At 38.1% G+C, this 26,102-nt stretch overlaps 1 protein-coding gene across 2 annotated transcripts in view; it reads right to left on the reverse strand.

The window, feature by feature from the left end:
* DDX10 (DEAD-box helicase 10) overlaps positions 1-26,102 on the reverse strand; it is a 288,714-nt gene that overhangs the window by 242,540 nt on the left and 20,072 nt on the right. For both annotated transcript variants that reach the window (XM_081799536.1, XM_081799535.1), the window contains exons 7-11: positions 22,425-22,551; positions 18,754-18,916; positions 15,556-15,640; positions 3,541-3,642; positions 2,088-2,175 (exon numbers count right to left, since the gene is read on the reverse strand). In XM_081799536.1, coding sequence (XP_081655662.1) covers positions 2,088-2,175; positions 3,541-3,642; positions 15,556-15,640; positions 18,754-18,916; positions 22,425-22,551 — 565 coding nt within the window. The remainder of the gene's footprint in view (positions 1-2,087; positions 2,176-3,540; positions 3,643-15,555; positions 15,641-18,753; positions 18,917-22,424; positions 22,552-26,102) is intronic.

Below are 26,102 nucleotides of genomic sequence, written 5' to 3' on the forward strand. Positions count from 1 at the left end.
AATAAAATCATGACAGAAAAAAGTTTATTTCTAAAGCCTTCCCTTTTATATTATCATGTCAATTAATTTGTCATCATCATCTTGTGCTATTTTTCTTCGGTGTTTAAAAAGAAAAAAGGTATCTTTATACCAAGAACTATATAAACCAAAAAGTAAACATGATCCTGATCCTTTGTCAGTCTTAACATAGTCAAGCAACAAAGATGATGAAACACATCTAAGCAAGCATTATTTTAAAAATAATTTTTATAAAGTATATATAATTCCCATTTCTGTATCTCCTGAACTTCACATTTGCTCTAACTTTATACTAACCCTTTCTTCAAACCATTTTCCCTGCCTCCATACGCATGAAAAACAATGAATGGCTCCAGTTCAAGGATAATTTTTTCCCCTACAGTTGTTCACACACACACACACAAAAAAATCACCCCTGTTGCCTATCATTTTTGTTCTATCCAGATTATAATCAAAAGCTAGAAAATCACTTCTATTAAGCTAGATAGCTTGCTGCTGCTGGCACCGCAGTTAGCCATTCTGCTAAACCATGCGTAACACCCAATAAATCACATCATTTATTTCAATGTGCATTCTATAATCTTTGTTCTGGAAGGCTCATTTGTTGTATGCACAAACCAGTGAAACATCCTTCCAATGTTCCTTATCTCCTGATTCATAATTGAATGACCTCTTAGGTATGCAGTAAGTCACAATATTTCAGAATTCATGTATAATATTTTTAAATGTGCATACTATTTCCAAAGCTGTTAAAAGAAAGAGTTAACTCCTAGCTTAAAGTACGTCTACTGGACAAAATACGCACACAAATGTTTGCATGTTCAAAAATTAAGAAAAAATTTTTTTTCCTTTAAAGGCCCTTTTCATTAGGTTTCAGGTGAAGTGAGCTGCTAGAAATTCAACTTTGCACAGTTCCATATTTGATTTTCTGATGTATCATGGAAGTTCTGAAGAAAGTCACACATGGATTTCAGTCTCAGGCCTGCTACTTAAAACCTTATGTGACCCTGGACAATTTTTAATTTTCTCAATCTATTATTTACTCCTGTATAAAATCATCGCTACCACCTCTCTCACGGGTTGTTGGGAAGATGAAGTTAAGAGCATATCAAACCGCCATGTACCAGAGTCATGTCATGACTAAGTGCTTAACACCAAGTAAGCATTCAAATTTTAGCTTTCATCACTCATGTTATTTTAAGCACAGTGAGGCTAACTTGATAAAATACAACATAAGTTAATTTTTAAAAAGAAATGTAAGATCTGCTTTTAAATAAAACTTCCTTCCCGAGAATATCCAGTTTCCAAACCATAACATAAAAGCCTTACTACTGACCATTTTTCTGCTCAGACTCCTTATCTACTTAGGATGCTCTTTCCACATCTCCTCTTACTTCCTTCCCCTCACTTCATCTATCTGCTGAAATAGAATCCAACTTCTGAATCCTAACTCTCTTAACTCACTGCTGATATGTTATGGGAGATGCAGAGATAGAGATCCTATGTAGATCTCATAACCTGAATGAAAGTAAAAGCATGGTGAAAAGAGCTTTATAACTGGGACTCAAATATTTGTCCATTTAAAAACTGGGTAGCTGTAAGCACAACCCAAAACTATTTCCCTTCTTCCTTTCCTAAAGCATCTATTGCTGGGCGCTCTAAGAACTAACAAGTAAGTTTAACTGAAAGTGAGAATTCTTTGTATTTGCTAATCAAAAGGATTTTTAAGTCAAAAGAGTAATTTGGGAACATTAAGTCATATTTATAGACAAAAATTTCATTCCTAAAGACAATTTAGTAAAAGTGCTACGCTTTCTAGAAATTTAACCTAATATTAAGAAATTACAGTAAGTTTGCTAAAGAAGCACAGAGCTGACTGACAGTTTCCCGGGTTACTCTAAGAAATACATAATCTTTTTAAAAGTTAAAGAATATGATAAAGTTATCTGCGAATTGTACTACTTGAATATCTGAAGCATAACCATGAAACCCAGAAGTAATAGAAAACGAATTTTAACTTTATTATATGGTCCATTCCAACTAAGGTATCCAATTTACCAATGACTTACCCTTTGAGCTCTTTCTTTTAAATCTTGATCTTGTGCTAAAAATGATTCCAATTTTTTCTGGATGTCGATAAGTTTTTCTGGGTTGATTCTTTGTAACAAAAAAAAAGGTTAAACTAGGACATCTCAATTTTAGAAACTGAAGATAGCATATAGCATTTTCCTATTTTTCTCAATATTTTTTTTTTAAGATTTTATTTATTTATTTGACAGAGAGAGACACAGCGAGAGAGGGAACACAAGCAGGGGGAGTGGGAGAGGGAGAAGCAGGTTTCCCGCCGAGCAGGGAGCCCAATGTGGGGCTTGATCTCAGGACCCTGGGATAATGACCTGAGCCGAAAGCAGATGCCTAAGGACTGAGCCACCCAGGCGCCCCTCAATATTTTTAAATCTATAACATTATTTCTCATTGAGGAGCCAGAGTAGACTGAAATTACACCAGACATAAATTTGATTCTCACATATTATACATAATGCAGGGGGGGAAAATCAAGATCAGAAATCTTTTCTCAACACCCCATCCTGAGTGAAAAATACTAAGGTTAACATCCAATTATCATTGGTTACTTCTTATATCCATGAAGTTGGAAAATAGCCCCTCATGGGAGATCTACTGCCATGAAATAAAATATATGAAATCTAATGTCATTTTTGTAAGTTCTTCCATTTTCAGTCAAATATTATAAAACTAGTTTCAAATAATAAATAAGTAACCAAAAGACATAAATAATGTTTTCCTTACTTGGAGATTAGGCACAATAACAGAATCATTACTTAACTCCTCCAAGGGAGGCTATAGGAAAGAATGAAATTCTTTTTGGAGTCTATGTCTCACAAAAGAAATCCCACTTGTTTCCCTGAGTTTAGACTGAACTACTTTGCTTCTACAAAGCCAAGGTGGTGGTAATTGGGGATGGATAAGGTGTTCTTTACTTTCTTTTAATTATAAAATCACATATAAAATCAAAGACACAAAAGGTAGAAAACCCTCAGTGGGCTTCAACAATTAACAACTCATCGAACCCTTATCCAACCCCTCCACCTCCCCCTCCACCTAAACACCCTCCAAGTTATTTCCTTCCAAGTAAAGCCATGGTGTTTCAAGGACCCCAGTGCAGGTGAAACTCTGATCCTGACCAATTCTGCTGACAATCTAAATATCTTCAACAGACAGAACAATCCTCCAAAATGGACACATAACCCTACAAATCTCATCCAAGAGGTATAATCCTCTCAACTCCCAACGCCTGTTGAAGGTAACTAGTTCTCTGTTTCATCTTATTTTCTCCATGAAGTCTTTGAAAACTTGTTTAAAAAAAAAAAAACAAACAAAAAAGTCACAAATCAGACAGCAGAAGACAAGAGGGAGAAGGGAATTAAGTGTACATAATTCAGCGTAATAGTTCTGTGCCTCTGTTCTCCTAACAATCACATCAAGACACCCAGCAGTTCTTACTTGATATCCTTCACAGGCACTTTCTTCTGGAGAAGCTGCTGCACCATCCCTTTTTCTTCTGAGGGAAGCAAAATTAATAAGGCTTCACCATCCTCTTTGTACCTAAACAAATAAACAAAAAATCTCTTCCACATCAGTGCAATCTGCATTTTATATTTTAATAGTTTGATGAATAGGTAACACAGAAGCAACTTCACCTAATTAGTAAATATTAGGAATACCATTTTTTTTAACTTCTGTGACAAGAGAAAACTAGGGCTCTGTGCATCTTTTCCAAAATTTTACCACTAATTATAATTCTGAGTGACTTTTAAGCTGTACCACAGGAGAGCCAGATCCTAAGAAACAAATCAACTAAAAAGAATTTTTCTTTTCTTTTTTTTTTTTTCTTTAAGGACAGAGGGGCAGAGGGAAATGGAGAGAGAGAATCTTAAGCAGGCTCCATGCCCAGCACAGAGCCTGACACGGGGCTCGATCTCACGACCCTGAGATCATGACCTGAGCCGGAATCAAGAGGCAGAAGCTTAAAGGACTAAGCCACTCAGGAGCCCCTAAAAAGAATTTCTTAAATAGCTCTCTACCTATAGAAAAAAGACAATTTCCCATTCAAGCCACAAGAGAATTGTAATATAATTAGTAATTTAAGAAACATGGTACCCAGTACATTAAGGAAATCAAATCATCTTTCTGGGGATTTTATACCTTGGGAGTAACCTTGTTTAATGGCGTCAGTTTTAAGAAATGGATCTCTGCTCAAATGAAAAACCAACCTCCAATTCACGTGCTTCTCTTCCTTTACCTAGTAAAATTCTTATTTCATGCTATACCACCAGAATTTCTATTTAAGTGGGCCACAATGCACCCACAGTTAGAGCTTTTTGTGCCACCTGCATACAGATTTCCCTGATAACTCAGTGTCAGCCATTGTGTGCAAGCAGGAAGACAAAATGGAATTGGGGGTTTGTGGAATTTTTTTTAAAAGAAACAAAACAAGAAGTATTCTCATCAAACACTCTGTTCAGGGTTCATGCAAATTTTTAAATATAAATAAATTATTTAGTGAGAAAGGTGCCAGGCCTAAACTGCGAACACCACAAAGAAATAGAAAAATAGCCCTGTCTTCAGTGATCTAACAATCTAGCCGACTAGAAAACACAAACACACACAAAAGCAAGAAATCCCACAAAACGTCCCCCGAGATGGTACACCACTAAACGTAAAAGGACTACCAGGGGCAATAAATGCCACAAACTCAGAAGTGGAAAGAGACCACTCAGGATCAGCCAGAGAAACACAAACCTGTCAGAGCAGATGGAATCTGAGGAGGACTTTGAAAGTCAATACAAAAAGGGAAACGCTAAGGTCTTCCAAAGGGGTAGAATAGCATGAACAAAGGAGTAGAAATCAGAAAATACAAGGCAAATGTAGATTCACTAAAGATAGGAGAAATGCAACGGAAGCCAGTGTAACTAAATGAACAGCAAAAAAGATTGCCAGAAAGGGACATCAGAGCCTGGTTTTGGAGGACTCTGGACGCCTGTGTCTAGAGAGCTAGAATACCACTGTACGCAAGTACAATTTTATCACTGAACACTGGAGGGGAAAACTGACTGTGTTGACTTACTGTAGGTACCAGAAAGACAGAAGAGCAACTTTCACCTCGTGCTGATTTCACAACTGCACTCCTACACACAAGGTGAAATTCCAGTGTAATATCTTTACAGAAATATCTGTATGTACACATGCGTACACACAGAGAAAAGTATGAAATAAAACCTATCGAAAGTGCTAAAAGTTCTCTTTAATTCATAAATTTAACAAAATTTTAAGGGGCCACTAAATGCCAGGCACTAAAACTGACATAGTTCTGGCTGTCACAGAGCTCACAGACTACTAGGGACAGACAGTAAAACCAGGAACTAACAATGAAGTGGCATGGGTGTGACGGTAGGCATCCAGGAAGCTGTAAAGACACAAGAGAGCGCTACTGAATGTTGTCCAGGAGTCAAGAAAACTGCCCTAAGCAAATGACATCTACGAGCAAAGACCTAAAAAATTAGGAATTAGTCAAACATTAGGGGAGAGTCAAGTTTTCCAGGGAGAAAAGGCAGCCTTTGAGCAAGTCCAGTAGAAGTTGCACCTTCTTCGTGATTAGCTTTTCTAGGGTTTCTAAATGCATGTGCATTACACAGGGAGAGAAAGGAGTAAAGCTGAACATACATTTACTCCTTTTACTGTTTCATAAATGAGAAACTAATACCAAATACTTCCTCATTGTATTTCAACACCCACTATTATAATTCAAAATGTTTCATCATCATTTACTATGAAGAAATATGAATTCAAAGCATTTCCCCTAAGCAGTGTTGGACTAAATCATCTGTGAAGGCAGAAATCACCAGTATATGAAGTAGTGAGGTGACATCCAGAGCAGACAAGGGATCTGAGAGCCTCTCAACCTCCAAAGCCAGTACAGAGGTAAATAGAAATCTCGAAGGTATCAAAACAGCATCCGCCGAAGCCCTCGGATCTTCAGACTAAGAAGCAGGAATAATAAGCCTAATCATTACATCTATCTTGTCTACCCATTCATCCACCCAGGGATAACCTGGAATAATAGATCAGGAGTCAAGTCACACAAGGGCCATATCCAAACTTTTACAACCATAACAAGCTAAATGACAGATAGATCTGCACAAGGTTAAGACAGAATGCAACACTGAAATTTAAAAGAACAAAATTCCCAAAGGAAAATGGAAAAAATGTCCCAAGTCAAATCCCACAAGGCAAGCATCTATCAAAAAGATCATCACTGGCCACTTTAACTATTCAACATCACACACATCTTTTCCCTGTAACAACATAAAGCACAAATATCTCCCCCACACCAATACCCAAAAATTTCTGGTAAGCTTTCATTTCAGAAATAAAAACGTATCTAAAAAGAAGCCAGAAGCACATTTCTCTTCTTTTCTTTTCTTTTTTCAAATGCTTACAAGGATAGTCTATTTACCCACGAGCTAGCTTTTTATATTTCAAAAGCAATATCCAAGGACTGAGGCTTGGTGTAAGTATAAAGAGAAATAAATGTTCTTCACATGATCTACATTCTGGAACTCCATATTAGACAGGTTATTGTAAGAAACATTCTAGGCACCAAATAAGAAGCCCTGAATCTGAAACACAACAAAAAAATCTCATTTTCACCATCAGTAGTAATACCATGTTACATTTATGTATCCCGTTAGAATTTAGGAGGAACTTCATTTTACATTAATTTACCAGTCTTTTATATGCAAGCAACTGGTAGAAGAGGCAAATAAATTTCTGGAAAAGACCAGGAAACTATTAAAAAAAAAAAATCCAGAAAAAAAGCAAAAACCACTGGCTAATCATTATATATCAGAGGCTTTAAACTTCCAGTTCATTACCTTTTTCAGCTCTACCAGGACTCCCTCCAGAAAAAAAGGATCCTTAATAGGTTGATCATGATTGTCTGACACCAAGAAGCTTACCTTCACATCCTACAGCTCACTAACATTTCCTAGCTAAACTTGGGAGATCCAGACCACTGACTTCTGGGTCCCAGTGGTAATTCTTCCACTGAAATAACCTCAAAACAAACTCTGGCCAGAGGAAGGAGAAAAAGCCCTGCCGTTCTGACAATAATTTGCCTTCTACCCAATAACCACTAGTCCTCAACACTCCAATGCCTATTCCCCAACACACCAACTCCACTCTAGCTGAGACTTTAAGTCTCCCTTAAACTTTGTCCATTCAGACTTCCAACTACTGCTGTAGCAAGATCTGGCAGTGTTTACCACCCCCTGGCTATTCTCAGTTCTCCCAGCCTGGTTCTCCAAGTTACAGATCAGGCTGGAAGAGAATCTGCTAGAATAATTCCCTTCTTGTAATTTTAAAAATACGTATGCAAACATATATGAAAATTTTTCTAGGTAGTGAGATGTAGGTGGTATGTTCTGCCAACATCTAGAATCTATATAGTGAATAAACACTATTTTTATAACAAAACACAAGTTATTATGAAGTAGAAAACAAAAAATGTATATGCTTTTTTTTTAAGATTTTATTTATTTATTTAATTGACAGAGAAAGAGAGAGAAACAGTGAGACAGGGAACACAAGCAGGGGGAGTGGGAGAGGGAGAAGCAGGCTTCCCACCAAGCAGGGAGCCCGATGCGGGGCTCAATCCCAGGACCCTGGAACCATCACCTGAGCCGAAGGCAGTCGCTTAACCGACTGAGCCACCCAGGCGCCCCAAAATGTATATGCTTTAAAATCAACATCTTTTGGGCGCCTGGGTGGCTCAGTCGGTTAAGCGACTGCCTTCGGCTCAGGTCATGACCCTGGGGTCCTGGGATCGAGCCCCACATTGGGCTCCCTGCTCCAAGGGAAGCCTGCTTCTCCCTCTCTGTGTCTCTCTGTCAAATAAATAAATAAAATCTTTTAAAAAAATAAAATAAAATCAACATCTTTTGTGTCATTCTCACTTCACTGAACACATCTTAGTACTACCAATATTAGGGTACTTCCTTATCTCAGCCAGTAAATTTGAGGACATATATGAATGCACGTTTCCTACTTACCATACATTTGTACCTAAAAGCTCCTCACTAAATATTTGTTAACAGATGCAAACAAACCACCAGAGGTTGTATAAGCAGACTGGATTTAGAGTCAAAAGAACCGAACCCAAGCCCCAGCTGTACTATTCATTAGCTTTACAACCGTGGATAAGAAGTCACTTTATCACCATACATTGCATTCTTATTTATAAATTAATAGTTTGAAGGAGACAATCCAGGTCCCTTCAGAATCTAAAGTTCTATACCTGTGATTCTTAACATACGAGTCGTTGTTCACGATATGAGGAGGCACCAGGAGGTGGAGAAACAGAGACAACTCTTGGGCACACTCTGCTATCCCAAATCCTTCTTTCTGTCCCCCTCCCTGCATCTCCTTCTCTCCTCCCTACGCCTTCGCCTTACCTGTGGCAACCAGCCCCACGAGCGCCTGTCACTGAGGACAACAGTGCAGTCAGCCCTGCAGATGCACACAGACGGCCACAGGACTCAGACTCCAACTGCTCTGTTCCTCCTGCACAACGTGGCACAAAGGACAGCTTATTCTGGGAAAAGGGGGATCTCTGACTCACAGAATATCTAAAGACTCTACACTAGATTGAAGAGAAAAGGACAGACTGGGAAATATTCTGGGAAAAATAAAGTCACGTGTAGCATAAGATCTTGGAAATACAAGGAGGTACACCACAAGAGGCTCAACAGTTTGACAAACAAAGTTCACGGTAACTGGAAAGAAATCAAGCTGGCTAACGTTTGTTGCGTGGAAAGCTTCTAACAAACTGATGAAGAATGAGGATTTAGGGAGTTCACAGAGAAAGGGTAGAAATCATTACAGTCTATCAACTCTGTCCCCAGAATTTAAAAAAAGACTAAGTAAGTTTTAATACATTAAAAACAAGAAGAAAACACACATAAAAGTAGTGTCTAAAAATTATACTACCTGAAATTACACTTTCTGGAAACTACTGAAAGAGATGATTAACCCCATTATATAGAAGAAATTGAGGCTTAAAGAGATTAAGAACTGGTCAAAGGGTCCAAAGCCATCGGGTGACAGAGCCAGATCCGAACCTAAATTTCTTGACTTTTAAGGATAGTGTTGATCAACTATGGGGTATCTGTCTCTCATAATCCAACTAAAGAAGGAAATGCACCTATTTTTAGTTATCTTCATGACCATGAATGGCAACAAATTTAAATAAAGATACCTACCTTCCTTCTCCCAGCATCTGGCCTCCACGCCTTCTGGAAGCCCCACCTGGGAGTAGCAGCCACTAGATTTCACTAAATGAAAACATCTGGTTTGGGGCACACTACCAAGAACAGGAGTTGTAGAGTCAGAACGACCCGAGTACAAATCCCAGCCCTGGTATTTCCCGAGGGATCTTAAGACATGTTTTACCTCACCATCCCCGAGAAATCGTTTGACAAAACGGCCTCTCCCACAAGACTGATATAAAGACTAAATGAGTTCTTGCATTTGTTCACTCAACAGATATTTGAGTGTTAGAAAGTGAATGGCTAAGCCACAACCTGCTCATTCCCTTAGGGAAGACACTCCTCTGGCTGAAAATGAAAAAGTAACGCAGTCAAATCTCCTCATAAATATACTAATGACAGGCCTCCTGGAACAAACATGGCATGCGCTAGCATGTGAGCCCTCACTGATGAGATGCTAAGAAAAGGATGTACCAGGTATGTTTAAAGCTGTGGATGCAAGGGATAGGTCTCTGTAGGCAGCGTGTAACTGGGGACACCAATGGCCCATCTGTGGAAGTGATAAACAGCACATACAGATTAGTGACTGTGAGGTCAACCTGGGCCAGAGCCTACCCTGAGGTGTCGAGAATGGCCCTGTGGAGCTATGGTGGAGGTCCCAGACCTCTTACTGCCTACAGATCCCTTACCATTCATTACCTTCCTTTATCCTTGAACCTAACAGCAAAGCTTGATATTAGGCATGGTAGGCAGCTACTAAAATGGCTCCCAAAGATCTGGGCCTTCTTGCATTCACACCTTGTGACCCACCCCACACTGAATAAGGCTGATTTGTGTAACCACTAGGATACGACAGGTAAGATAAAGTTTGAGTTCCCAGTCTAGGTCACAAAAGACACTGTTGCTCCCACCTTACCCCACCTTACTCTCTCACGTGCTCTCGCTGATGAGGCCAACTACTATGTTATAAAAAGCCCCACAAAAAGAAAAATCACACGAAGGGACCTGTCAGCAAGCAGGTGAATGAGCTTGGCACGGGATCCACCCCCAGTTGGGCCTTCAAGTACCGTGTGACACGTTGACTACAGACCTGTAAGGACCCAGATGAGCTGCACCTGGATTCCGGGAGACAACACACGGTTCTTCCTTTAAGCCACTACACTGTGGGTTAATCTGTTATACTGCAGTAGATTAATTAATTTTAGGTAAGCTCTGATTCATGAGTCTGATGTGAGAAAGTAATTGTGTTATCTCAACTGTCTACTCTGTACCAAGCCCTGTCCTAAGCACTCGGGGTATATCAATTCAGTAGACATATTTCCTTGCCTTTATGGAGCTTACATTCTAGTGAAGAGAAAGGGAAACAATGTAATAAGGAAAAGCTCTAGTATATTTGAAGGTATTAAGTGCTATGGAAAAAAGAAAGTACAGAGTGTGGTGAGGAGGAGTGGTTGGCTCAGGTTAAGAAAGACAGCCATGCCAGTGCTCAAGGAAAAACCATTCCAGCAAAAGAAACATTAACATAAAGGGGCCGTAAGGGGGAAAAACATGCCCGGCATGAAGGAGAAAGAGCTCAACTAGTGTGGATCATAGGGACAGTGGGGAATAGAAAGTTAAGGTTGGGCGGAGGCTAAATAATATCGAGTCACTGGCTTTTATTCGGAGTGAAGAAGCAGCCATCAGAGGGCGGACATGATCTGACTTGTGTTTAAAAGGATCATTCTGCCTGCTGTGTTGAGAACAGACAGCAGGAGAGCAAGGGGGAAGCGCCTGGAGCTAACCGACTCCTGAGAAATATCAGCCCACTTATCCACCTCGGTAGCTATCCTGGCCAGATCCCAGCCCAATGCTTCTTGATGCAAAATAAAGAACTGGTTTTGCCCTTTTAAAAAAACTTTAAATTCTAAATGGCAACTAGGCCAAGGCAGAAGGCCATGTAAAGAACCATTATGTACCTAGAAGCAGGCTGAAGACAGGATCTTCGTCAATCTAAGCTAAAGGAATTAAAGAAGCAAGAATTTTCACTAGCAGGGATTGCTCCCATCTCATACCTAAGATATTCAGGGTAACCCTCAGTAAATTAAGGCTCATGGAAATTGTCTTTTCCATTTTTATTACTTCAATTTACAAAAAAATTAAGGACACTTTTAAAAAATTATCTTTATTATCTATCCCATAAAGTACCAGTATTTTCCACAAACCATAAACTCTTCAAAGTTATCACAGCAGAAATTTCAACTACTTTGCACCTTCATCTTCACTGTTACTGATCTAAACTCCTGCCGGAGAGTATGCAATACAAAGAGTTGGCCTCTGCTGCCCCCTAGTGGAACCACATTCTGCTAGCCACATCACTCCCAAGAGTCTGAGCTCAGGCAAGTAAGGCTCGCTGGAATACCACCGGAATTATTTTACAACAGGTGCACATACATAAACTCATCTTTTTTTTTTAAGTAAGCTCTAGGCCCAACGTGGGGCTTGAACTGATGAACCTGAGATCAAGAGTGGCATGCTCTACCAACTGAGCCAGCCAGGCACTGACTCTCACCTTTTATATTTAAACTCCCAATGGTTATATATGAACAGTTATATAATAACTCACATCTTACGTCCACAGACCTCTACTGCCCAAATAAAAGCATTTAAAAAAAATGAGTGGGGTGAGTGGGGTGCCTGGGTGGCTCAGTCGGTTAAGCATCCAACACTTGATCTCAGCTCGGCTCTTGACCTCAGGGTTGTGAGTTCAAGTGTTGCACACTGGGAGGAGCCTACTTTTAAAAAAATTAAAAACTTTTTTAAAAAGGGGGGAGTATCTGATATATGCCTACTTTCCATTCCCAATTTTTTTATTTTCAAATGGGCATTATCTTAAGAAATGGAAAAGCTTGGTTTTATGAGTACCAAAAACTGCAAGCACTAAAGACTGTTTTTACGACAGATGTTGGCGGGGATGCGGAGAAAGGGGAACCCTCCTACACTGTTGGTGGGAATGCAAGCTGGTGCAGCCACTCTGGAAAGCAGTATGGAGGTTCCTCAAAAAGTTGAAAATAGAGCTACCATACTATCCAGCAACTGCACTACTGGGTATTTACCCCAAAGATATAAATGTAGTGATCTGAAGGGGCACATGCACCCCAATGTTTATAGCAGCAATGTCCACAATAGCCAAACTATGGAAAGAGCCTAGATGTCCATCAACAGATGAATGGATAAAGATGTGGTATATATACATACACACACACACATACACACACAATGGAATATTATGCAGCCATCAAAAAAAGAAAGTTTGTCATTTGCTATGATGTGGATGAACTAGAGGGTATTATGCTAAGCGAAATAAATTAATCAGAGAAAGATAAGTATCATGATCTCACTGATATGAGGAATTTGAGAAACAAAACAGAGGATCATAGGGGAAGGGAGGGAAAAATGAAACAAGATGAAACCAGGGAGGGAGACAAACCATAAGAGACTCTTAATCTCAGGAAACAAACTGAGGGTTGCTGGAGTGGAGCGGGGTGGGAGGGATGGGGTGGTCGGGTGATGGACACTGGGGAGGGTATGTACTATGGTGAGTGCTGTGAATTGTGTAAGACTGATAAATCACAGACCTGTACCCCTGAAACAAATATTACATTATATGTTAATTTTTAAAAAAGACTATCATTTTTAAGTACAATGCATCACAGAATACAGCTTGATAAAATTATATTCATATTCCTTGCCTCACCTGTCTCTAAATGAGATCATTTTGTTAAAAGGGGTGTGGATGGTTAAGGAAAAAAGACAAAACTTTTCTCAAAACCAAGGATCAAGAGAATTTTTGGTGAATTAATTAAAACAAAGTACCTCAAGACAAGTACCAGAATCACTATTTTCACTCAGCTAAAACATAGTAAGGAAAAAAAGATTCTTCAGACCTTAGCTATTTTGCCACAAAGCACTGAATTCATTTCTCTATATTCATATATTACAGCTTACTTCCACAAGTAAACACTATCTGGCAACCCAGTTTTAATTACAGCATAAACACAGGATTTTAATTAGTTTCAAATTTTAATTTAGCCTTATTCGATTCAATTATCCAGTCTCATGGCCCACGAAACTTTCTAATTATCTGTAAGCCCATTAATGGCAACTTTTAAAGTGCAATTTCGCTATTTTTTTATTAAACTGCCCAAGAAAAAATAAGCACTGCATATCCTAAACATTTCCACTGGCTACTCATCTAAGAGTCGATTCAAACATTTTTAATTGGTTACAGGGATCAAACACACTTGTACTTTAAAAACTAATGGCATTAGAAATTACAATAGTTTTTCAAATTAGTATTTTCTCTTCAAACAAAATCGTGATGTTTCTGTAGCTACTCTTCATCGCCAGTCATTAGGACCAATTTAACGTTCACCCTGGTATGTTTGACTATGTAAGATTTTCAACAACCTCTCTGGGAACCAAAAACCCTGAAATAATCCTCTTTGGTGAACTGTTTTCTGATGCAATGAGATGTCCCATCATCTTCATAAAGTAAGAATCACTGGTGTTCTATAGAGTGGCTCAGTCAGTTAAGCATCCACCTTCGGCTCAGGTCATAATCTCCAGGTCCTGGGATCGAGCCCCGCATCAGGCTCCCTGCTCAGCACGGAGCCTGCTTCTCCCTCTGCCCCTCCCCCTGCTTGTGCGCTCTCGTGCTCTCTCTCTCTGACAAATAAATCAAATCAAATAAATAAAGTGTTCTATAAAGAATCCATTTGCCCTGTCTACATCAACACCAAATGGCACAACTAACAAGCCTGTGTGCCCCTGGAGCAGTATGCTCGTGAGAGGCCATGTCCCACGTTATCTAAAATGCAAATGTGTGCACGGATACATGTATAAATTCATACATGCTACACATTCACTGAGGAGCACGAAACAGTGGAGAACATTCATTCCACCAACCACTACCTACCACTTCTGAGTCTCTCACTATGAAAGATAACCCAAACATGTACTCAGACGAAGATCACTGACACACCACCCACCTTCCTATAAAATGGAAAACAAGACCTCTGTTCTGCCCAGGTCCGATTTCCTTAGACTCCATGAGAAACCAAAATGTCACCAGTCTACAGGCAAGTCTGTCTGAAGGTACAATGACGCCATATACAGAATCCACTTCTAACTCCACTTCTTGTTCAAATTATATTGTTAATTGCAATAAAAACACTTTTGACCCTGAAGTACATAAATCCTATTTTTAAATAGCTTTATTTTTCACTATTGTACTATTCGCTCCCTTCACGCTGGACAAAAGAAATGTGCTGGAGTACATTTTGATTATAGCCCACGTTTAATGGCCCACAAGATAAATGTGAATCAAGCATCAAACATGTTATGAAGATTAAAAATGAACAAAAGGAGAGCTCTACTTGTTCTCAGGCTACAGAAAGACATGAAAAACCTTCACATCAGCCAAAACATACAACAAAATTCACCAAATACGACAAAAAAAAAAAAAAAATTTTTTTTTTCTACAAAGCCATCCAGAAACTATGGATTCAAAGAAATTTAAAATAACTACACGTTAAAGATATTTACTAGGTAAACAAGGGATAGGGGACACTTGGGGCCACTTACTGGAAGGGACACAGAGCAAGCAGAAGAGCAAGCCTACTGGAGAATGACACATATTGCTTGGAAGATGGTTTATATCTTGGGTCTAAAGATCCTGCCATCCCTGGGAAACCATTCAGCTCAAGTTGTGACTTAAAAATCGGAAGTAACTGTTGGACCAGGTAGACCAACAGGTGGTGTCTCTTCCAACATCAAGTATCAATGTCTCACTGACAGCCATGTTATAAATAACTCATCCAGTTCCGATGAGAAAGTAAACGCTACAAGGTAAATCCAAAGAAATAGTCCATCTGTGGCTAACCATAATTACTCATAATGCTACTAGGATTATTCAGATTGTTTCCAATTCTTAACCATTACAAAGGTCAATAAGATGAACATCTTTACTGAAACTTAACCCATCTGTTTTATTAAGCTCAGTGTTTCAATGTGGAATGTGAGGCATGAGGAGGAACTCTAAGGCTTCAATAATTATTACCAAATGCTCTCCGGAAAGATGCTAACCAGTTAACCATTCTATCAACAGCATACATCTCCCAAATGCAATAGCAAAGAACTGAGTCACCACACCTACCTGGCAGTTCTACCTGCTCTGTGAATATATGTGTTGGCATCCTCTGGACAATCAAACTGAAGAACCCAATTCACAGCTGGGAAATCTGTAGAGAAGGAATGTCAAGTTAGGAAATCAGTTTCAGGATCTACCCTGCTGTACTATTTTTATTTTTTTTTAAGATTTTATTTATTTATTTGAGAGAGAGAGAATGAGCAGGGGGAGGGGCAGAGGGAGAGGGAAGAGCGGACTCCCTGCTGAGCAGGGAGCCAGATGCGGGCTCCATTCCAGGACCCTGGGATCATGACACAAGCTGAAGGCAGATGCTTAACCTACTGAAGCACCCAGGTGATCCACTCTTTTTATTTTACAGTATCCCCACTTGCCAGGGCTTTCCATCACATCAAACTCATCTGTGAACTTTATTAAAAATAAAATTAATTGCATGAACCAAGAGATAATAAACAATCTCCATTGATAAAGTGTTTGAATATGAAGATTATTTTGTATCTGACACAGAAGAGATTGCTTTGTGTCAGACAAATAATGAAATATCCTGATATTTAATAACCTAAAAGAACCCACTTCTCATGGGCTCCTGGTGAACTACAAAACTTGCTTTTCCCATCCCCATTCAAATTAATGATGTCTTTCTAAGTCCCTTTTCTCATTTCTCAGCAATAATTATTCCGTACACATATTTGGCTACAGAAGTTTTCATTCATTTCCAGACACCCTGTTCTCAGGGTGCTCTCCTTAAAAGCACTACCTTTAATCACCTGTGGATTTTGCTGTGAGGATTTCAAATCAATTTCTGTAACAGAGAAAAGGGGTGAACACTAAAACAAAACACAATGATGGGGACACAGAAGAGGAATGACAGAGAGGTAACAAAAGGAAATCTTTGGTAATTTTTCTAAATTTGGTAAAAATTAGTAGTACAGTGTAAAAGATATCACTTCAAAATATAAAACTAAAAACCAAAAAAAGACTAACAGAAATTTAAGGAGTTGCTTCTGAAGAGCAAAGATGTGTAGAGCCTACCAGGGCTCCTAGCTTTTTACCCATGTGCATGTGATAATTCATTTAAAAAAATAGAATTTAAAAAGTTTTAAAAGGGTACTGGTATATTCTAAAGAAATTCTAGGATGCTTAAGAATAGAGCTTCAGAATATTCATTGCACATTTTTAGAATAAAAAGACTGAAACTTCAATGTTCATTACTCCAGGAATGGGTAAATTCATACCATGAGACACTCTAGAAAACACACTGGATATTTATATGTCAATATGGAAAGACTTGGGGCGCCTGGCTGGCTCAGTAAGTAAAACATGTGACTCTTGATCTTGGGATTGTGATCCATCCACGGCAGATGCAGAGATTCCTTAAAAATAAAATCTTAAAAAAAAAAAAAATGGAAAGACTTCAAAAGCAAGTCCTACACTACTAGCATATTTAACATTGTTTATGTAAACTTTTTATATACCCAATACTTTTACATCTCACTTACGAATATGTTCATATAAACTTTTTAAAATAAGCTAGAACAGAGGTTTTTGACATTTTTGTACTATAACTGAAGCCTATGAACCCCTTCTCAGAATGTTTTTATGTGCATAAAGCAAAACATACAGGAAATGGTTATAAGCTTTTTTTTTACTGAAATTTTTGATATAGTAACGTATATGCTTTTTACTAACACATTAGACAACGCAGTTGTGTGTCTAATAACTACCATAATATCAAAGTGGAACTGAGTGTAAACAATATATGAAAATATCTGCAAAAACTATAAAGTTATTTCAACCTAGAATTCTATTCCCATCCCAACTATCATTCAAGAAGAGGACACGCCATGTAACAACTCAAATTTACCTCCCGTGAGCCCTTCCTGAAGAAACTATTAGAGAATGAGATTTATTTTTTTAGATTTTATTTTTAAGCAATCTCTACACCCAGTGTGGGACACAAACCCACAACCCCAAGACCAAGAGTCACATGCTCCACCAACTGAGCCAGCCGGGCACCCTAGAAAATGAGACTGTAAATTTTTTAAAATAAAATGAGAAAATAAATCAAGAAAGAGAAAGAGATCTGGATAGACGTGTCCCAGGATGACAAATGTGCGTGAAGTTTATGGAGCAGCCAGTCCAGGTAAGAGCTGGAGACAGAGGCTGCAAGAGGGTCTCAAGGAAGAGAGAAACAGACTGCATTTGAACTGTTGGAAAAGCATGGGACATCTGCTAGGACAGTTGAGAAAAATCAGAACTGGGACCACAAACTAAGCAAATCTTAACTATTAACTTAAAAACACAAAAGTAAAAGATCGGAGACAACTGGTACACCATTTCCCTCAGCAGACAATTACATAGCCCAAACAAGGTAAATACAAACTGCTGATTTTACCAGAAGTCTTGGTATAACGCTATAGGCTAGAGAGGTTTAAAAATACACACACTTAAGACTATACTTTCAGGGATCATTTCTATAGTTTGTTAAAAATACGCACACTTGGCTACGGCCTCCAGTCACATAGGAATGAATGGATATGATGTCTGAAATACACTTTAAAACACTCCAAGACAAACAAGGAGACGGGAAGAAAAAAGGGATCATGAAAAAGATGAAAAAGATCGTCACTAAAGCTGGGTAGTACCTATAAGGGTACACTGCACGTATTCTTCGTGTGTGTTTAATCTGCCACGGTCAGTAATATAAGGTAAATGAAAATTCTAAATTACCACCTATTTATTCTCATGTTATATACTCACATCTCTACTTCCTGTAATTACTTCCATACCCCATCAGCTGTAAAATAGTATCAGTGGCTTCTTGAAAGCTTACATACATTAAGTATGTTTTTAAAATAAAAACATTTGGTGAAGAAATGGACTTCAAATTTTCTTGTTAAGTTGTAACATTTTATCAAGTTTCCAATTTTCAAAGAAACAAGAGTAGTTTTTCCTCCTATCTTTAAACCTTTAATCCTCCTTTGATTTTGTGGGCTCCTCAGGATTCTAGGATTATTTCCATAAACAATAAGCACAAAAGATGAAAATATGACCAAAATTTTCAGTGATATAGCCTTAATTCAATTTACTTGTTTTTCTAAGAGAGAAGGACCAATTATTTGAGTGAAACTATGAATTCCCAAATCCATCCATTTATAAGCAAATTCGATCACCCACGATCCCAGGATATTTTCTCTAAGCTCTTACCCAGCCCCCTGGCAGCAATATCAGTAGCAAAGAGCACAGCAGCTCTCTTGCGGACAAAGTCGTTGTAGACTTCCATCCTTCTCATCTGCTGCTGGCGGCCGTGCAGGGCAAGTATAGAGATGCCAGGACGTAGCCGGCAGAACACTCGGTACAGATACTGAACCTAGGCATGAACAGAAAAAGGAGTCTGGTACTTCGGGACAGCAGCAGCACAGCAAGCCATATTATGAGATGAACAGCAAAAATGCTTTAAGGAGCACAAGTTTCACCAATTAAAAAATGTGGAGCAGAAAGGGAAATGTAGTCTAGAGTTGAGGTCTTCAAGCACTTCTTACTCACATTATTTCCTATGAGAATTTTTTTAAAAATAGGCTCCCCTTACATTTTCAACTTGATAGCTGACATTTTTCCAAATGTATTTAGTTGCAAAAACTGTAACTTCTGATATATTATAAATGCTGAGAATTTAAAATAAACTTCCTATACATGTATCCAATAGATTCTACGTAGCAGAGCAATTTGATACCCACAATCATTTTTAAAATAGGTAAAAATAATGAAGGCCATGCCTGTGTGAAAGAAGGCCTCTCAACTTTGCTGTGAACCTAAAACCGCTACAAAAAAAGTAAGTCCTTAAGAAATAATTAAAGACAAAATAAACTCAGGAGAAAGAAATTTTGCCTTTCTTTTCCTCCTTGAACTCTTAGGTCAATTTTCTGACCCCACAGAATTTTATCTTAATAGTTTTATGCTTCAATGTCTTTTGATAATCTTATCAATATTTACAACTTTCTACAACAAAACAATGAATATCAGTTTTAATTTCTAATTTCCAGTGGCCATAAAGCTATTAAAAATTCTCAGACTAAGCTATTACTTCATTAGTACAGAACTGACCAGGACAAGAACTGTTAGAATTTGATAATAAGCAAAACAAAGGAGGCGCCTGGGGGGCTCAGTCTGGTAAGCTTCTGCCTTTGGCTCAGGTCATGATCTCAGGGTCATGGGATCACGCCCCGCGCTGGGCTCCCTGCTCAGTGGGGAGTCTGCTTCTCCCTCTCCTTCTGCCCCCCCAACTCCCGTGTGCTCTCAAATACTCTTTTTTTAAAAAAGGGCAAAACAAAAAGAACTAATAAACATAATGATTTTGTTATACAACACTGGATGTTATTAAATCTCTTCTTATACAGAAGTAAATGGAGCTGACTGTTAGCTTTATTTCTCTTTAGTTTACATATTAATAAATGAATACTACTAATTGGTAGACTGAGGCAGAGTACCACATTATTTTATTCCTATTTTCTCTTTCTAATATGCATGTTAAGAAAAATCTCTTCACGAAAATACAGAAAATGTACTGGAAGGAACCATGGCGCACTGCTGGTAGGAATGCAAACTGGTGCAGCCATTATGGAAAACAATATGACAGTTCCTCAAAAAATTAAAAATAGAAATAACATATGATCCAGCAATTCCACTACTGGCTCTTTACCCAAATTAAACAAAAATACTAATTCAAAAAGATATATGCACCCCTATGTTTACTGCAGCATTGTTTACAACAGCCAAGACAGGGAAGCCAACAGTGTCCATGCAGAGATGAATGGATAAAGATCAGGTGATACATATATAATGGAATATTACTCAGCCATAAAAAAGAATGAAACCTTACCATTTGCAATAACATGGATCTAGAAGGTATAATGCTAAGTGAAATAAGTCAGAGAAAGACAAATACCATATGATTTCACTCACATGTGGAATTTAAGAAAACAAGTGAACAAAGGCAAAAACAAACCAAAAAACAGACGCTTTAAATATAGAGAACTAGTGGTTGCCAGAGGGAAGGTGGGTGAAGCAGGTGAAAGGGATTAAGTACACTTATCATGGTGAGCACTGAATAATATACAGAATTACTGAACCACCTATTATACACCTGAAACTAATATAATACTATATGTAAAATTATACTGGAATTTAAAAAATAAGTTTAAAAAAAAAATGTACTGGAAATAACCTTAACTCTCTGAACTCCTATATTTCAAAATGATGATAAATAAAATTTCTAGTAATCCATCAGCTAATAAGTCCATTAAGTCTCCTTACAAACTGTGTTAAAAGAATGGTAAGCCAACTGAACTACAAAACACCTGTTACCTGTCCTTAGAGCCATTCACTTTCTGAAGAGCAATGCCCCTGGTGCCAGGAAGATTCTCGGGTCCTGAGACAATGCACCAGTAAGATTACAGATGGATGGCATGCCTTTCTTTTGTGGTTTTAAAAGGGCTACCATGAAAAGGGGAGAAGGGAGAGGTGACCCTGCAGGTGACAGATACACTTTCAGGCAAACCAATCTCAAAAAAAAGTGCATATGCAAACCTAGGAAGTATGAACTGGGTCCATGAAAATTTTCTGCAGTTTGCATCTCCTGAATCAAAACTGACCTTGAATTCTTGCTCTTGAAAAAACTCGCTGAGGTGGATGATTTTCCAAGATCATTCTGGCTAGAATGTGCAATAACTATAGGAAAGAAAGTGTGGGAATGAAGAGACCAGCCACGAGTAACAGAAAGTTAAGCATGGCTTAGATTCAGTTATAGCATGAGGTGTGGTGAGAGGTGGTAGAGCTAATGAGAGTTATCAATATATTGACAATGAGATGAAGACAAGCAACAATTAAGGATTCAGTCATTTGAGATGCGGAAGAGATGGGAGGCAGTAGATCTTCAGGATATGAAATCTTAAATTGCTTTTCTTATTTTAAACTTGAGATGCCCTCAAGACACTCAAATGGAAATCTCTAGTATTCAAGTGGATACACAAATCTGGGGTCCAGGAGAGTGGTCAGGGCTTGAGATGTCGATGTGGCAGGTGATAGAACATAGATGGCATTTAAAGCCATGGAAATGAAGAGGTTTCCTAAAAACAGTAAAGACAGAAAAAGGACAGAGTACAACAGACAGACCACTACTTATCTTTCTCATAAGCTGGAGGGAAACTTACTCACATACTTACCATGTTAAGTATTCAAAAAGCTATAAATCTAGAATCTACCTACTATATGCCAACAACTATATATCCTCAGGTAATCTGAAATATAGAGAGGAAAGTGACATAAAAATCACTCAAGGCCCCTTCTCTTTAAGGGAAGAGACTAAGTTTTCTTATTTATCACTGAATCCTTTATTCACAGCAAATGGCTAGTGTTAAACAAGTGAGTTAATTCAACTAAAGACATATACACTATAGGAGGATGGGGGAAATCGCTAATTATAACAAGGGGATCCGGAGTATCACAGAAGGACCTTCCGATGTAACATTTGAGCTTAGCCTTAAAGGACATTCAACACTCCCTCAGCATTAGTGTAAAGGAATGCAGGGAGGGCATTCCAGAGATCATCATGATCAAGGACATCAAAGCATGGAAATAAATGGCATATTCAGTTCAGGATTCATGAAGGGTAAGTGTCAGATTATAAAGACCTGTGGTTAGTCTAGCCATTCAATGGTTTGTTCTACCAGTATTCACTGAGGGATACCATGCCTATTTATCATATTCCTCACCACATCTAGCACTGTATTTATGAGAACAGAAGAAAGTGCTACTTACCTAACTGAAATCTGCTATTATAAAAGGAATGATTCAACATGAATTACTTAATCATTTAGTACCTCTTTACAACTGGAGAAAAATACAATACTTTTCTTCTTCAAGTGGCTTCTCAAAAAGGAATATAATACACTTATTTTTTGGTGCAGCTCACAAACTATGTAGTTCTGTTCCAAAGTGGCAGGGGTGCTTATGGAAATAAGAGAAGGAAAAACGTTAAAAATATGCCACATTGGTTAGCTTTGAAATCCAGACCCCACCAAAAAAAAAAAAAGAAAGAAAGAAAAGAAAAATATTAACAGCAGTATGCCTTTCCAACAAATTTCTCATACACATACATATACTGTGAAAGAAAACTTTTTAGAAATTAGAAATAGAATCAGATTATCACAATTTCGCAAACCCTAACGAAATAATGGATCTAGGAAATAATCATCACTGGCTGCTAAAACTTTAAGACTAAAAAGCTATCATTCCTGCCATAAAGGGGTTGTATGTATCAGATTAATACTTTGGTGGCCTATAGCACTAACTCTAAAGGCTGGATTAAGTATAAAACAAAAAACAGAAGGCATGAGACAGCAACCAAGGCAGCTAGTACTTGAAGTACTGAAAAAGAAAACAGACAAGCCCTGAGGCAAGCCCCATATTAATTTCCACTTTTCCCTCAAAGCATCTGCTGATTTGCAAAACAGAGTAGAGCTGAGTAGCAACCTTAGGCCTAAATATGGTAGTCCAAGATCCTAGATAGAAGGAGCCACAAAACACTGAATCTTAAATTCTTCATACAATCTTCCCATGAGAAGTGTGACAACTCCTAAACTAAACTAAATACACACACACAGCAAAATGAAAACAAGCAAAAAGCAACAACTGGGAAGCTCAGAGCTGAGCAGAGACCCTGGCAATCTCAAGGCTATGAAGTTCAGAGCCTGCCAGGATGGAAGGGCTCTGCTAAATACCCACACCTTTCAGCTGAGACCTCCGGAAGGGCAATACCCCAGCCAGGACTCAAGCAGAACAAACACAGAACAGAAACAGAACAGCCCCAGAGTCTGAAAGCCAGGGTAGCCCAGATCAAGGTCATCTGTCCTTACAACATCTACCTGCCACCAAAAAAAAAAAAATCATTCACGATTTCACTAAGAATCAAAGATAAGAAAATCTTAAACAATACACAATATCTTCAAAGGAACAAGAAAAGTGTCAGCTAACTTTGATATAATAGAAGTTAGAACAATAGAAAGGTATCTTTGAAAAATAAACATGCCAAGATATCCTTCAAAAATAAAGAATAAAAAGGTTCTCAGAAAAGTCAAAACAGAATTTTTCCACTAGTAAACCTGAACTAAAAATAAAAGGAAATTCTTTTGAGCACAAGAAATAAAAATATCATAAAGAATAACTATTTGGATAAATCTAAATAAATACTGGTTTCAAAAAGTAATAACAGTTTATGGAGTTTAAAATGTATGAAATTAATATACTTCACAATGAAGGCACAATGGAAAGGGGTAGAGACTTAAATAATATGGTAAGTTATAGATCAATGAACTAAATCCTCTAGTTGCAAAGCAATTATCATACCTGGTAACAGAACCATATGTTGCTTACAAAGTCAAATCTAAAATATAAGGGCGTATATAATGTAAAGCGTAAATGAACAGAGGATTCACCATGCAAACATCAACCAAAAGAAAGCTGCTATAGGGAGACTAATATCAAACTAGACTTCAAGGCAAAAAGTATTAGTACAGATAAAGAGCAACATTTCATTATGATTAATGATGCTAATAGGAAATGTAATATTAAATTTGTATGTACCTAATAACATAAGCTCAAATATCCATCTCAAATTTGAAATGGTTCATAATTTACCAAAGAATTCAACTTATATTCACTGTAAAACACAGCAAGTTACAATGATCCAAATACAATTTTTTCTCAAAAAAAAAAATTTTTTTCATTAGAAGCACCATTTCACTACAATAGCAATATAAAGAAAACATACTGGTATACTTTTTCTAAGTATACTCTGATACACAACTTCAGAAAGACCTAACTTTTAAATTACTTTTCTGGTCCTTCATGATTTGAAAGCAGATATTCTATAATGTCTTAAAAATATTCTTGATTATGATTTTCCCATGGTGTATTAACCGAATTAATGGCTGGAGAAGAAACTCCAATAATGACATGAGACAAAATTCACACCAGCATCTGCTTTTTGTAGCACTCTGGTGAACCGGAGATTAGAGAGAGCCACGGTCATTACCATACAGGCCACCATTGTCAATTATGTCACTGAAGACATGGTTTCTGAAAGCCCCATCTTTTATAACAATCATTTATGGGGGCGCCTGGGTGGCTCAGTCGGTTAAGTGTCTGATTCTTAGTTTTGACTCAGGTCATGATCTCAAGGATCTCAGGGTCATGAGATCGAGCCCTGCATGACACACCACACACAGCACAGAGTCTGCTTGAGATTCTCTCCCTCTACCCCTCTCCCCACTCATGTGCAGGCCCTCTCTCCTCTCTCTCTCTCAAACAAATAAAATCTTTTAAAAAACCATTTATGAAATATAGTATTTGCATTCAGTTTTTCCTAACTCTGATCTATAAATAATAACCCATTGTTATCTACAGAAATTGGAAACAGGGATACTATATACAATTACCTTAAATTATGCACAGTTTTAGAGACTACCTAGTGATTGAAAAATTCGTGCCTGGTAAAAACACTAGAGAATCTTGAAAACAGGCAGAAAGCAAACAGCAAAAAGAACAAAGAAGAAAATCTAAAGACCCAGACAATCTTTAGATTATTAATTGTACCAAGAATTTCAATAGCTATCTCAATACAACCTTACAAACAAGGACCACTGTCTCCACCACATTAAGCTAAGGAGGAAACTACCTCAAGAATCTCTTCCTATGCCATTCCTGAGTTCTTGATAACCAAAGGTACCAGTACTCAGACTCCTCAAAGTTCATCCATTAAGATCACCTAGAAGCGGGGCACTTGGGTGGCTCAGTCGTTAAGTGTCTGCCTTCGGCTCAGGTCATGATCCCAGGGTCCTGGGGTCGAGCCCCGCATCAGGGTCCCTGCTCAGCGGGAAGCCTACTTCTCCCTCTCCCACTCACCCTGCTTGTTTCCTCCTCTCGCTTTGTATCTCTATGTCAAATAAATAAATAAAATCTTAAAAAAAAAAAAATCACCTAGAAGCATGGAGTCGGGCCTCCTCTAAGACCTTCTTTAATCCTAGACATCTAGTAGCTGAACAAAGTCAATGTGGGCCTCAAGGCCCATATCCTCAGTATTTAAAAACTTTCCAAAAGGATAACCCATCATTTTCCCCAATCTATTTCTTTTTAGACTAACATTTCATAGGAAGAAATAGAAGTTAAGATAGAAATAATGGTAGGGTTGAATCCATATAGAGATCTTCAACACAGATTCTACTTATGTCCACCAGAAAATATTTCTGCAAGTCAAGTATGTCCACAATCTACAATGATTCATACCAAACATACATACACAAACTTCCACTTGTTGTATCAAAATACTCTTTAAAACCCATTTCCCCCAACCCACTTCCCACACAGCCACACAAACCCACTGCCCCTCAGTTTATGCTGGGGTAGTTATTAATAAATACCTGTTAACATCTTATGGAAGGCTATTTGTTCCCCAGACCACATTGTGATAAAGACTGCACTAGAGTATTCCCACATTTAAA

This window comes from Leptonychotes weddellii, chromosome 11, assembly GCF_054177405.1.
Source record: "Leptonychotes weddellii isolate Sample4059 chromosome 11, ASM5417740v2, whole genome shotgun sequence".
Lineage (NCBI taxonomy): Eukaryota > Metazoa > Chordata > Mammalia > Carnivora > Phocidae > Leptonychotes > Leptonychotes weddellii.